Source organism: Coturnix japonica, chromosome 10 (assembly GCF_001577835.2).
Source record: "Coturnix japonica isolate 7356 chromosome 10, Coturnix japonica 2.1, whole genome shotgun sequence".
Classification (NCBI taxonomy): Eukaryota; Metazoa; Chordata; class Aves; order Galliformes; family Phasianidae; genus Coturnix; species Coturnix japonica.
The window spans coordinates 6058683-6072887 of record NC_029525.1 but is presented as its reverse complement, the minus strand read 5'-3'; the positions used below and the strand labels follow the sequence as shown (position 1 = coordinate 6072887).

Here is a 14205-nt window from a genome sequence, read left to right as displayed (position 1 = left end):
ACCAGTTCCCTTATTGTGGACTTTCCCCACCTAAACCAGCAACCAGTCTGAAGCCGGGCAGCCCTGACAGTACGTTCATGAGCTCCTGGGTAACCCTAAGTCAAAGAGAAGGACATAAATGTAACTTAAATCCATTTGCCTTGAGAGAAGACATAGCTCAAAATCCAGGATACGATCAAGTCAGTGATGGTCCTTCATCTCAATACATGCTTGCTGAACTGAATTTTTGTTGCCCCAGGTCTCCCTTAAAAATGAATAGAAAAATACCGTGAGGAACAAGAATAGCTGCAGAATAGCACTTCTCATCACAACCAAAAGAGCAGATTCAGGCTTTTCCTAGCCAAGTGGGTTCACAGCTCACATAAGCAGGACAGCATTCTGACACACAGTATGGCCTGTGAACATCAATATGGAGCACTTGGTGGAGCTTGGTAGACACTGGCTCACTCCCCTCCCCCATAATTTCATCCAATTTGGTTCATTTTAATTGCAATCAGTATTTAGCTGCAAAGTAACCTCTAGGAAACTATATATGTAGTCTCATGCTCGAAAGCGCCCATAATTTTTGCAAATCCTTCACGTATTCCCATGTATCTGAGTCATTCGTACTGCTTATTTTGTGATTTATTTTTCAGGTGGTCACATAAACCCTGCCGTTTCATTAGCCATGTGTGTGGCTGGAAGATTAAAATGGACCAAATTGCCAATTTACATATTAGCACAACTCCTGGGAGCATTTGTTGGAGCAGCGGCTGTCTTTGGGATTTATCACGGTGAGTACACCTTACCCGTGGTCATGGGATAAACTAGAGGTCAGGTAGTCTCTAAGGCCTCAGTTTTTCAGTAAACTCCCAGCAGAATGAGGACTCAACACTGAACCAAGGGCTGAAGCTGTGGCTGTAAAGAATAAAGGAAGAAGCACAGGGAGTTTTGAAGGAAAAGAAGGGCTCAGTTGTTCCAGATCTCTTACAGCTTTTCTGAACCAACCACTAATACTCTAGGAAATGCTCAGAAATTTAGAAAAATTGTTTATGGGAAATCAGATACTCTGAGATCACGTCTTTCTCAGTAAGGATTTTAAATTACTTAATAGTCAGGGTATAAGGCTATTCATCTTACAAGCAAATTAGAAACATTAAAGACATCCAAGTGCCTGCAGGCAAGTATTGCCCATGTCATTCGTCGAGGTCATAGGATATGAGTTCAAGTCACTCCTGACCAAATTGCAGACCACCGTAGATATAATTCTCCAAGGTAAAGCGATAAAGGGGTGATGTTGGGGAATGGATTACCTTCATCCTTGAGGCACGTTTCTGTTTTACAGTGTGACATCTTCGCAAATCTTGGGTGTCACTGTCTTGATGAATCCACTCAGATCCATTCCTTCAAACACCTACTCCAAAATTCCACTTCTGTTGTCCCAGTCTCTCTCTCCTCAAAGCCTCTCCTATCTGCATGATGTCTCCAGAGTGTGGGATATAGGCCCACAAAATTAAAGCATTAAAATTAAGGAAATGCCTACTGTAAATCAGTGAGGTGACAGTACCTGTAGTAATCAGGAGCAGGAAAAAAACCTTTAGGGAAGGTGCTGACTATTTGGGGCTTGGTGTGTTCTGTTTTGTTTGGTTGTTTTTACGGTTAGCATTAAGAATTTGGGAACTTCAGGGCTTGCTAGAAAATTATTCTGAAGCAGAAGCCACATTACACAATTTAAAATACACTTTAAACATACTAACAAATGAACACAGATTTACAATATACAAAAATCCATGCATATGTAAAAATACACAGACTTAAATATACTAAGTACTCCAGTTTCGTGCTGAGCTTCTCTATTCTCATCTTGAACAACAAGGCTGGGAGTTAAGCTCATGTGGACTGAAAACTTCAGACTCCGTTAGAGGAGGAGGGCCTTTAGGAGAGCTCATTCCCAGAACAAGTCATTGCACAACGGTCAAACAGATCAATGGCAATTCCTGGTGGCTGGGAATTGAGAAATTTTACAGCAGAACAGTCGAGATGCGAAGCATCTCTCAGGGCATTGTGCCAAATGCAGCACCTGGTACAACATAATGCAAATCAGAAAGCTCTCTCTTGCACTGATGTCAGAGCAACGTGCAGGAGGGGAAAAGCCCCACTTGAAAGTCGTGAAACATAAAACAAGCACTTTGATGCAGGGGAGGAGAAAAGGGACAGGAGAGTGTGAATTAGCACACCACTTCAAAGCCACTAGCTATGTTCCCAGATAAAAGAATTTTCAGTTGAGAATATGAAGTGCACATGCTTGTCATATATACTGCAGTCCTAGAAAACCCAATATTATGGATAGGTGCAACCAGTCATGGCTGTTTTCTACAGATGCCTTTATGGAGTATAGCAATGGGACACTTGAAGTCACAGGACCTTATGCAACAGCACAGATCTTTGCAACATACCCAGCTCCATATCTATCCCTCATAAATGGATTTGCAGATCAGGTAAGTGCACATGATGTTTTGATTCTAGAAACTAAACATACCAAAAACTCTGAAACCAGACAATAAAAAGAATACATAGATCTTTAGCAGGCCTGATGACTTGCATCATTTTAGTTATGCACTACTGTGTACAAAAACGAGAAAGCAATGTTGTTTGTGGGGGCTGCATTTTAGTCATATTTTATAAGCATGATAATTTCAAGTTGTTCTTCCCACATAAATAATATTCATCGTTGTACTCTGCGTGTCTTTAATGTGATACACGCAAGAGGTTTTCCCCAGCATAAATCAATGTTTCTCCATAAACTTCTGCTGCACTGTGCTCATTTGCATCAAAATCCAGCTCAATAAGTACTAAAAAATGTTTGAACAGCCCCTCTAACACCTTGAACAATGGAGTTTTCTGCTACTATAACCATGAGAGCATACAAGCTTCTCTTTGCACGCAGATTTGTTATCTTTCAAAGGACTGGGAGAATATAAAAAAATTCTCCCCTCCACATCCAATCTGTATCCTTCAATCCTACTTAGCCAAGAGTGAAAAATGAAGCTTCATAACTTCTAACTACTCCTATCAATTCACCTGCCTTCTTCAGGCACACAGAAAACAAACAGTGTGTGAGTTAAGTCAAACTAGGAATTGCTGGAACACAGGAATTCCTTACGTACAGGGCACGATGACTGCAAAACCTGGCTTAAATATATATATTTATATATAAACCCAATACGCACACAAAAAATCCAGCATTTTGAAATTGTGCGATAAATCCTGAACTCTGTTTTGGATTGACCAACAGATTTTTCTTTTAATAAGGTCTTTCTACTAATGCATTTTCTACTGAGATCACACTACATTTAAACATACAAGTTGTGCTGTTATACATGCAGTCTTAATTTAGATATGTTTTTAGCTGCTCTGTTTTCACACTGACTTCACTTTTTCCTTATGTTATGCAATATAAAAAGGTGGATATTCAGTCTGATATATCATCAGACTACACTGTCACACAAAACACTTTGATATCAATTGAAGTGATTGTACTGGCATAGCAGAACTGCAAAATTTGCTTAAAAACATTAAATAAATTGAACTGTTAAATTGAATGGAAAAAAGATGGAGGCAAACCATCAGACCTCAGACAGGAAATACCTTTTAAATCCTCTTTTCTTCCTACAACAGGTTGTTGCAGAATTTTTGCTAAGTCCTCCACACGGTTCTTGTCCTGTCCTTTCAGCACAGATATCTAAACTTCTCATTACTGTGAACTGGAGAAGCACTGGGATCCAAGTTTTACTACTCTGTACAGTGGGATAAACCTAAATACCAGCTTTAAGCTACCGCAAGCCGCAGAGATGTTGTGGCCTTTCTTTTCATTATTAGAAGGAACCGGCACATATTTAATCAATATTCTTTTCTTTTCATTGGCCAGGTGATGTCAACAGCTGTTCTTCTTCTAGTTATATTCGCTATTTTTGATACCAGAAATAACAGAGTACCAAAGGGCCTGGAGCCAGTTGTAGTAGGACTTCTTGTAATCGTTCTTACTTGCTCCTTGGGAATGAACAGTGGCTGTGCCATGAATCCAGCCAGGGACCTCGGGCCTCGTCTCTTCACAGCCATTGCTGGCTGGGGCACTGAAGTGTTCACGTAAGTAAGCCTGGATATGAAGTGAAATGCTTTTGGTTAAAATTGCTTCCTAGGAAACAAAGATCCTGATCCAACATGGTACCAAGTCATACTTTATATACATATAGGTAATTCTTTGCATACCAGAAGCTACTCATGCACTTTGTCAGACATGCTCTAGGTACTGGGCTTTAAAAAGTATTTCCTGCTCCTAGGGCAAATCAAACACACATTATCTCTAATATCAATCATTGTTCCAAGCAGGCCCTTCCCCAAATACTGGAGATTCCTACAGGTCACTGAAAATATAAAATAAATGTTTTACTTCTGTTGGACTGCAGCTTTCAGTGAAAAAGGGAAATCACGAGAGATTTAGGTGGGAATATATATTGGGTGTTGTAAAAAACAGGCAGATCAGATTGAATTAGTCTGTTATTACTAGTGAGTTATTGCAGAAATATACAACAATCTAAAAGCCTGACTTCCTGCCTGGGAGCAAAGGAGTGAATGGAAGAAAGCTCCCCTCATTTTCCCACATTTCAGAGCACACTCACAAATCCCTGTGCATGTGTGTGCACACGCACGCGCTCTTGGCTGACCAAATGCACAGCTAATTAGTTGCACATCAAATCCACAGTTTACACATATCCAGTGTAAAAGCCACTCTGGGATATCTAAGTGAAAGTATCCTGTCATCAGGATTTGGATCTTCTGGTTTATTTTTGTATGGTTTTCTTTTTCCCATTTATTTACAACTATGAATCCTCTGAAGTATCACAGACTGCTACAGAGCTCCAGTGAGCAGAGATTTTGTTTTAGTTACTTCAGAAAGTACATGTAATCTGTATTATTAGTATAGCTTCAGTATAGTATAGCCTTGGGAGAGGAGAACACAACGAAGGACTCTCCTCCTTAATACCTCTTGCAGTTGCTCACCATCACTTTAATTTACAGTGTTATGCGCCAGAATCTATAATATTTTACCTAAGTTTGCTATCACATTGCTGAGAGCCTGGAATCCTGATGGTGCTGCAATCTATGCACAGAATAGCTGCAAACTTCCCTCCTGCCCCAAAATAACATCACACAACTCAACAATTAATGGCATTTAAAAAAATCCACAAAATCTCTATGCCTGTACCAGCGTGTGCTTTCATATAGAGGGGAAATGCACCCCCACTGTAAAGACCGTACTAAAGAATCTAAGCATGGGAGCATAAAAACATAAGGTCAGTGTCAGGATAAACAGCAGTCTGGGAAGTCGAAACTGAAGGATTCTTCCTCCCTGCCTTCACTTCTAACGCTACTGCTATAACATATAATACTATAAAACTATAATACTAATATAATACATCGCACAGCGCGGCAGGTGCCGGGCCCGCAGCAGCGTGCGGGAACGCTGACACCTCGCGGCCGCCGCAGCCGCTGCTCCATCCCGGCGATGCGGGTCGTGCCTGCAGGGCCGTAGCAGGCTGAGGGTCCCCGAGGCGTTGCAGGGTTCAGCGCACGCCGCCCCGCGACCCTGCTCTGCTGGCAGGGCACGGCGAGCAGACTGGAGGGCATCAGTGCCAGCGGCAGAGAAAAACACCTGGTGACAAAGCCGGAGCTGGATGTGCTCCTGCTGACTTGGCAGCCAGGCTGCACGCTGAGTTACAATGGAACTCAGTTTACTGCTGTGAAGCTGTCTGTGCTTGTTGCAAAAGGGCCATAGTAACTCGTAATTCTGCCGTGCCCTGATCGCGTTCCAGCCTTGGCATCACCCTACAAAGGCTTTGCACTCACGCTCAGAGGGCCATGAAGCAGCTGGCAGCTGCTGCTGTGCAGGCCAGCTGCGGGTCAGGCAGGAGCCTGCGGGGCACCTCGGGCCATAGGATGGGCCCCAAGAGAAACCTGCCAGGAAAAACCTTCCTGACATGCCCACACGCACATGGGTACACGCACAGGAATGCACACCAGCACCTGATGCAGGCTGTGTTCTGTTGGTTAATCCAATGAGACCTGAGTCCGAGCTTGTTCCAGAAATTCAGGGACTTAAATGCTCATGACTGAATACCAATCCCATCTGTAAACTCAGCAGAACAATCACAAGTTACTCTATAACCTCAGGGCAAAATTTTAGTAATTCCAAAGGCAAACATGCACACAGCATTTTTTGAGCAAGGAATAACAGTGTCATCAATAGGGCACTGTAAGATTAGCACTGTTCTGTTCTTGTGACTCGAACACAAGTTCACTTCAGCATAAATCTATACAGCTGGGTGCTGAATAATCATCTGTACAGCTTAAGGATGCCCCTGGGAGGCTTCTGCAGAGCTCCTCTCACAGATGAACTTGTCCCTTTGTTCTTCTTGGAGGGGAAAAAAAAAGAAGTTGCTTCTCTTTTACTGAGGCAGGGTTCCACTGAAGGCTCAGATAGTGAAATAATACAACGCGTCATTGAATCAAAACACCCTCACACACCAGCATGGTTCAGAACTCGTGCCCCAAAAGGTACTCAGCAAGGTACTGTCCAAATGTGAGCCTCCAGGAAAGGGAGAGCAGTTACACAAGGTACTTAGGGATAGAAGGAAGAGGTTCTTATTTCCTGGCTTTGTACCTTTAATGGACTTCTTCCTTAAAAGGTGCTCCGAAATCCACACATTTAAATTAAATCTTAGTAGCTGTGCAAAGTGGATATAAGCACTTAATTGAATCCACAGGAATTCTGCAGGACTTTTTTTTAACTAACACAGCAATTTTAAAGAAAATTGATTTTTGTGTGTTTCAAACTTGTGAATGCTTGTTTGCCTCCATATAACACCATATATATATATATATATATATATATATATATATATATATACATACCTACTGTTGCAGACCTGAACTTGCAGATCTCCATGCAATTTCTGAGATACATATTTGCATTAATCTCTCCTGAAAAACCATTCATGAGCATCCGACAACAGCATCATTCAAGATCACAGTGCAATAAATAAGTCCCCAGTTCATTTCCCTGCAAGTCAGGGAAGCCCATTTTCTACCAGTAAGAAATTATCTCCTGCCCCCCAAACAGATACGCAGTAAAGAAGCCTTATTTTTTAGAGTGCAAATGCAGTACTTAGATCAATGTGCCTGGAGGTTATTACTTAACATTTCAACCACAGTATGAGCAGGACAAACAGTCATCCATTTAAAGCCATATGAGACAAAATGGAAATGCCTACAACACAGTGAGTGCTGTACCACTGTGCTTCTTCACTGCCAAATAAAAGGTCGGGCATCAACTAGAGTAACAAATAACAATAACTCTTGTTTATTTCTTACAGGGCTGGAAATAATTGGTGGTGGGTCCCTATAGTTGCACCTATGCTGGGAGGAGTACTTGGAGCTCTTACCTATATAATTTTTATTGAAATTCATCACTCAGATAATCAGCAAGGAGAAGAAAACGATGTATATGATAAATATGAACTAACGAACATGTAGTAAGAAATTAAGAATTTTCTTTCTGTTTTTGTTGTATTGTTTTTAATGCAAATGATTCTTTGGACCATTTTGTAAAACCCACGTGTCTCTATTAGAAATTCACACTTCAAAGCAGAAAAAAACTATATAGAAAACAAGTTCAAAACTGATCTCCTCTGTCCTTGAAACATAGGGCTGACCACACTCAAATTAGGGAACAAAATTACTGGAGGGAGGCATGAAATGTTGTTATTTTCATACAGCTTTCAGAGCAAGTTATCTCCTACATGAAATTGTAAGGAGATGATACACTGCACTGTTAATTCAACACGGATGATCTTAATCATGTTGCCTAATTAACTGAAAATAGATGAGATTGTTATGAAACTGCTTCCAAAGGTAGTTAATTGGTTGAGTGCTGGATTAATATCTAAGAGCACATCTCACTTCTTATAGCCATTACTTAAGAATGGCTTGTCTGGAAAGAAAAAAAGATCTGAACTGCCTAAACATCAAGCGAGTAGATTTAAATAACTTACTAAATTATTATGCAGCCACTGGTTGAACAGTGAAGAAACAGCTCATCAGTGAATCAGCTTGATAATTCAGAATATCAACACAAAAGCTGAAAAACTGTTATGGGATCAACACTAAAAAGGCAAAGCCATATTTTTGCACAGGTTCTTTGTAGCAATAACATTCAGTTATTTTTACTGTTTACTTGACCTTTATGTTACTCAACATTGAAAACTTAATCTAGAATATTAATCTGAACCTCTCCTGCTATGCTTTCTGGATAAATTTTATTCCTGTAGAGATGGGCCAGCAATAGGGGTTTATACTTACACAGGGGTTAGCACAAGGCCTATGTGTGTCTAAGCTTCAAAGAGGTCTTCTGCTGCTGATGTACATGAGGGGGTTTTGTCGGCTTAGTAGGAGTAATTTTTATTTTGGTAGCAGTAATCACAGTTAGAAACTGGTCTCAGACCTACTCCTGGATCTGAATTCCCCATGGAAGGTCAACTCCACTTCAGAATTGTGAAGCATGGGTTCTGTTTGGCTAAACATAAGCAGTTGGACATCGAACCAGCTAAGTATTTAGGAAGCAGTCCATGTCAGGATTAGGGTCAGGTCTAAAAATGAAGTTATTTCTGCTTAATCATTGTGAATTTAATGTATCCAACACATTCTAACTTCCTTCCTAGTAGCATACGTACATTTATACATGCACAAAGTTGGTGGTGGTCATGGGTAGGTAGATATCCAATTTGGAAATGCTCCTGAACTATTTTTTCAAGGCAAAGCTCCAGGGTACCTGTTCTCATTAGGGCCCTATTCCCTTTGGGTTTCCACAGGTCTGCTCCCTGGAATTCCACTATTATTTTCTCATTTCATTCCTGAAGGAATCTTTCATATGCTCCGTAACAGCCTGTGCACATCAGTGTGGTATCTGCAGAAGTGATTTGGAAAAATATCAGCATCAGCATTTGGACAGGCCAGGCTTGTGTCACTGTATGTCTTTATGCTCTCTGATACGCCACACCAAATTAATGGCAGCAGAAGTATAGAATTAGCAGGTCAAACAAAGCTTTACTTGCCACAACTCTGAAGTCATACGATCCCATGTGCATCAAAACATTGGCTATTTATTTGCAAAGCCACAATAACAAAAGGGGAAGTTTCAGAGAGTCGGCCCTCCACCTATCTGAAACAAGGCAAAATACAGGAGAATGAAGAGTAAAGTGTGGAAATTATTCTTAACTACAGAACTTACATTGACAGCATAGGCAAGTAAGGGCATCTGTCCTGTATACACTGCATTACATAAAGCCAGATGCTGTATAAAAGTGATTCAGGTCTGTTCCAGTGGAAACAGAAGCACCTTTTCCTCCTCCTTGCAGCAGGCCCTCCCTTGCTACTTGGTGGTGTCTGACAGCAGCAGTCTGGGTGACTGCTGGCCATCTGTGTCTGAGCAGAGTGTGCAAAAGGTAGGAACAGCCTGAGGGCTGCCCTCAGATCTGAAAGACAGTTGCTCTTCCACTAATGCCAACAGCTTACATTAAACATCTGTGCAAGAAAACAGACAAATGGATAATTACCCAAATAAACTGTCTACACTGGTTTTTATCCAAAACGGTAACAGACAGGTTTAATCATTTACTCTGCTAGAATTTTGCTTAGTCAGTAGGCTTTATATGCCTTGCAGTATTGCATCTTTTAATACAGCATAGAAAAAAGGGAAAAAGAAGAACACAGGTGAGGAATGAGTAAGGGACAATTTGTACAACGCACCAGGTGACCAGCCCACACTTGCTGCATGCCTGTTGTTCAAGGTATATGACAGTCTCACAATTTTCTAAAAATCCTTCTGATTAGGAGTGGTTCTGCCCATAAATCAGCATGAAATCTTGTTTATCCTACTTATATCATTCCTATGCTATGAATGGCTATATAAATTATATCTACTTTTCTAAAATCATCAGCATGCAAGTTATAGCAGTGACACACTGGTCTGACAGCCCAGCAGTATTCTAAAATAGGCTCTCAACTCAGTGTTGTCAATTCTCTGTTTGCTTAAGAAACTCATTTTTAAACTTGATCACAGAATGAGTTCAAAAATTCTCTGGGTACCAGTACTGCAATATGCACTGTTATCACAAAAGCCAGAGTCTTATTCAGGACGGAGGTACCCATCTACCACGTCACACCTACCTCAGATGCAACAGTTTTCATATTTAACAGTGCAAACAAATTCTTGATTCAGGAACAAAACTCAGCTGAGTCTTAACTACAGACCTGTGACCTGAGCATCTTCATAATAAAACGGGAACAAGAATTATCATCTCATGCTCTAAGCTTCCGCAGATATAAAGATCACTTTTGTGCAAAACAAGGAATACTGACTTGCATAAACTATGCAGTTTTTTAATATCAACTGATATTCAGTAGTGCAGTCTTACTGAATTATAATAGAGTTGGCAACAAGAAACATTTTCCAGCTGTAATGTATCCCGGTTAATGAATTAATAGTGATCAGGCTTGTCCATGTTAATGTTGAAAGAAATTCAGTGCACTGCTCAACTTTCAGTTTTTGTTTGTTCTTTTGGGGGCAATATGTTTATTCTCTAGAGCTAAACTTAGTACTGAAATAACTTAGAGAGTGATCTTGCAAATAGCACTGGGTTAAAGGTTGGCTAACGCATGCTTTTTCATAGAAACTTGTGGAATTATTCACAATGGGAGGCAATGTAGGTGTTGGGAGAATCAAGCTCAGAGTATTGCAGAACCTATTTTCTTGTAGTTTTGACTGTGGATTTGGATGAATGTGTTGTTGTTCAAAATAAATACAGTCAATCCCTAATAAATGCATTTCAGTACTATTTTTATTAAAACAAAGTAAAGTAAAACAGCCCTCCCTTCTAGCACCCAAGGACAAATTAAGAAAGAAATAGCTGCCTGTTACGACCTGCAGTGTTTTACAGTCTTGTGCTGCAGGAACCCATTGACTAACAAGCTGCATTCCCAGAGCACAGACCCCCTGTGGCAGATTTTGTGGGTGAGAAGCAGTGCCAAAGCACAGAAATGCTCACAAATGTGTAATGGCCACTTTGGGGCCAGAAGTTACCCGCGCAGTGATGAGAAGGCCAGGCCCCTTGCCTCTGGACCTCCTCCCATTCCTGCCTGCAGCATGCCTGGGGATGCCTTCTGCCACAGCTTTCCCACCAGTCTAATGGCAGCCAGAGCCTAGGTGCGGCAGTTTACTTCTATCCCACTTAAGAAGTTGCTTTTAAGTCATGTATAAATCACATCAGAATTTCTCCTGCGCAGCTTACAAAATGCCCAAAGCTAATTTAAATGTTTTTCTACTGTTAACAGATTCCTGACAGGGACACGGTTTGCTTCTTTCAATTAAAAAAACCACGAATTAATAAAAACTTGTTCTGTTGGGGAGGGAGGAGGAGAGAATGATTAAGCAGCTTCAGATTTACTCAGGAAGCCACAAAAGACAACAAAAGAATTTGAAACAGCAGCAGGCATTTTAACCTCCACCCATCCCGATGGCCTTACCTTCCTGAGTTTGGTTTTCTACGTTCTCCTGTTTTTCCAGCCAACAGTGCATGCTATGCTCTCTCTCTATACAGTGCATCTCCAGAGATTAAAATACAGCATGCTTTGTTCAGTTACTTATGAATCTTAGAAAGTTCTCATGGGAGGATATTCAAGTTTCACCTCACACACTTTCTTTTTGGCAGTTACTTGCATTTTTCCCCCCCACTGTTCCCACCAAACAACCTTGTGCTGGAAAATACAACAATGAAGTGTAACTTCCAGTAACAGCTGCTCTTTTTCTGTTTAGTACAAATGTTGTTGCAGAACAGACCTCTCGCCTCAATGCACGAGTTTTAAAGCCTTCCTTTTCTGATACTTCTGTTAAACATAGAAAACTGTTATCCAGGAAGTAAATCTGCACATATCTGTTACGAGTTTGGAGGTTTTTTCTCCCCCACCTTCTAATTTGCTCTTGCAACTTGTCATAAAAACATGAAACCAATTGTACTACGAGTGTTTCTGTGTATTTGCACGCTTCACTGCCTAATATCACAGTAGTACGTCAATATTTTTAGCCCTCGGTGTTTCTTGATACGGTATGAAGCTAGACATTAAACACCAAGGTCATTTTTTATCTTTTTTCTGATCTCATCTTCCTCCTGAAGGTATCAGTCAGAAAAGGAATAGGAAATTACAGCACCTTCAATCAGTGATGACCAAGCTTTCAGGCCAGATGGCCCAGTGAGCTCCTTCCCATAACAGGGGAGGCCAGATTAGCACCACACCTCTCAGATCTGCCTATGATCTGAGGGCTGAGCTTTACTCTGCTTTACACTATTAAGAATTAGGTTTTCTTTCACATTCCAAGCATTGCTCAAACCATCCAGAAACCAGGAGTGAGAATTCAGTTTGACAACACATCAACAAATAAGGGAATGATAAAGGAGAAAGAAAACTCCAAAAGCTGGTAAAACAAAGCCAGCTGAGAACAACGAGACTTAACTGTAATGATGTTGTTTTCCATAGTAAAATAACGAAGTATTTGGACATTTGCAGATTAACAAAACACACAAAACAAACCACCCACAAATCTCAGCGGGAGAGAGGGGAAAGCACAAGAGCAACTTCCTTGAATTAATTTGCAGCTCTATGAACTCTGCTCCAACCCTTCACAAGAGGCAGTAAGGATTTCTCTATTACAGCTGCACAGCACCAGCCCCAGAAGCTTCATTTACTGCAGCTTTAGAACATAAGATAAAAACGCTTACCCTGCTTGCATGTAGGTCTATATCCTTTTCTTCCTCCACCAAAATCTTTCTTTCAGTTTTCTAACACAACTGGCAGCAGACCAATCCACAGCTCCTGCTTCAGCTCCATGCCACCAGACTTCTGCATCCCTTGAGCACAAACAGGCCTTACCCACAATATTCTATGTTTATGAAGAAGAAAAACAGACAGGGGGTGAGTGGGTAGGGAACGGGAACAAAGAACTTGAAGCCATACATTCAATTTTAAAATGTGTACTACCATTTAACTGGAATTTCAGCAACTCATTCAGCAATTACACTTTTTCCTTTCTTTTAATCAGACACACTGCTTACAGCATGCTATCAAGACAGCAATTATATCCCTAAGGGCCATAGTACATAGGACTCGGATGTCCCTGAAGATAATTCCTAGAGCAAGAGAGCTAACTCAGGTGTTTATGAGTTTTTATTATTAAAGACCTTGAGATATGAGGTAGCTACACTCTGCAGCCTCTGCCACAGAATTCCAGGTGTAAACCAGTGAGAAACAGTTTAACTTCCAGATTTTGGATGCATGGTGCTTGAGGGTAGCAGTGTTCTTATTCGGACATCTGGTTTCAGGCAATCTTGCTAGAAAGTAGAAAGCCAGAAGCAAACATATGCCCTTAACAAATACAAAGTAATTTTTAAGGCACAGCTAACCTGAAAAAATACATATATCTTCAGATGCAGAAACTTTACTCCCAAACATAAAACAAGTACAGTTTATGGAAATGAACATTGTAAGATAATGCTATGATGTAAACCTTTTCAATGGTGCTTTAACATTATGAATATATATATGTATATATGCTTAAAAATACTTAATCTTTTTTGTTTTAAATGTGTAAGTTTCCTTAATTGATTGGTAATATCTCAGCCTCTGTCTATAGGCTTTTGCTGCTGTCATCATTTTCCCTGGTGCTCCTGAGGGTCTTTGACTCTGTTCCAACTCTTTTTAAAAAGTAGAGCAAATACACTTATGTATATATTGTTTGTAATAAATACCAATACAGCCCTTTTTTGTGTGCTCCTTTGGTCTGATAATAAGCACAGCCCCCTTCATGCCCATCTGACTCTTCAGCTCTGGTAATACACATGGAAGCTCCTGATCCCATACATATGGTATCCAATTGCAGAAGAGCAACTTATTATGCACAGAGCTTCCAAAAAACTGCAGCTGCTCAATCAGCAAAGACCCAGAGGATGCCATCTCACTCTCACAGGCCTTCCTAATATGTCAGCAGTCTGGGGAAGACTTGCTTCCCTTTCTTCTGTAGGACAGTTTTTAATCAGAAGCAAAGTCTATCATACAGGC

At 40.7% G+C, this 14205-nt stretch overlaps 1 protein-coding gene across 2 annotated transcripts in view; it reads left to right on the top strand.

Moving 5' to 3' along the window:
• Positions 1 to 13905, top strand: part of AQP9 (aquaporin 9) — a 29884-nt gene extending 15979 nt beyond the window's left edge. For both annotated transcript variants that reach the window (XM_032446799.1, XM_015872734.2), the window contains 4 exons: positions 636 to 773; positions 2359 to 2477; positions 3908 to 4125; positions 7413 to 13905. In XM_032446799.1, coding sequence (XP_032302690.1) covers positions 636 to 773; positions 2359 to 2477; positions 3908 to 4125; positions 7413 to 7572 — 635 coding nt within the window. In that variant the 3' untranslated portion in view covers positions 7573 to 13905. The remainder of the gene's footprint in view (positions 1 to 635; positions 774 to 2358; positions 2478 to 3907; positions 4126 to 7412) is intronic.
• Positions 13906 to 14205: the final 300 nt, after the last annotated feature.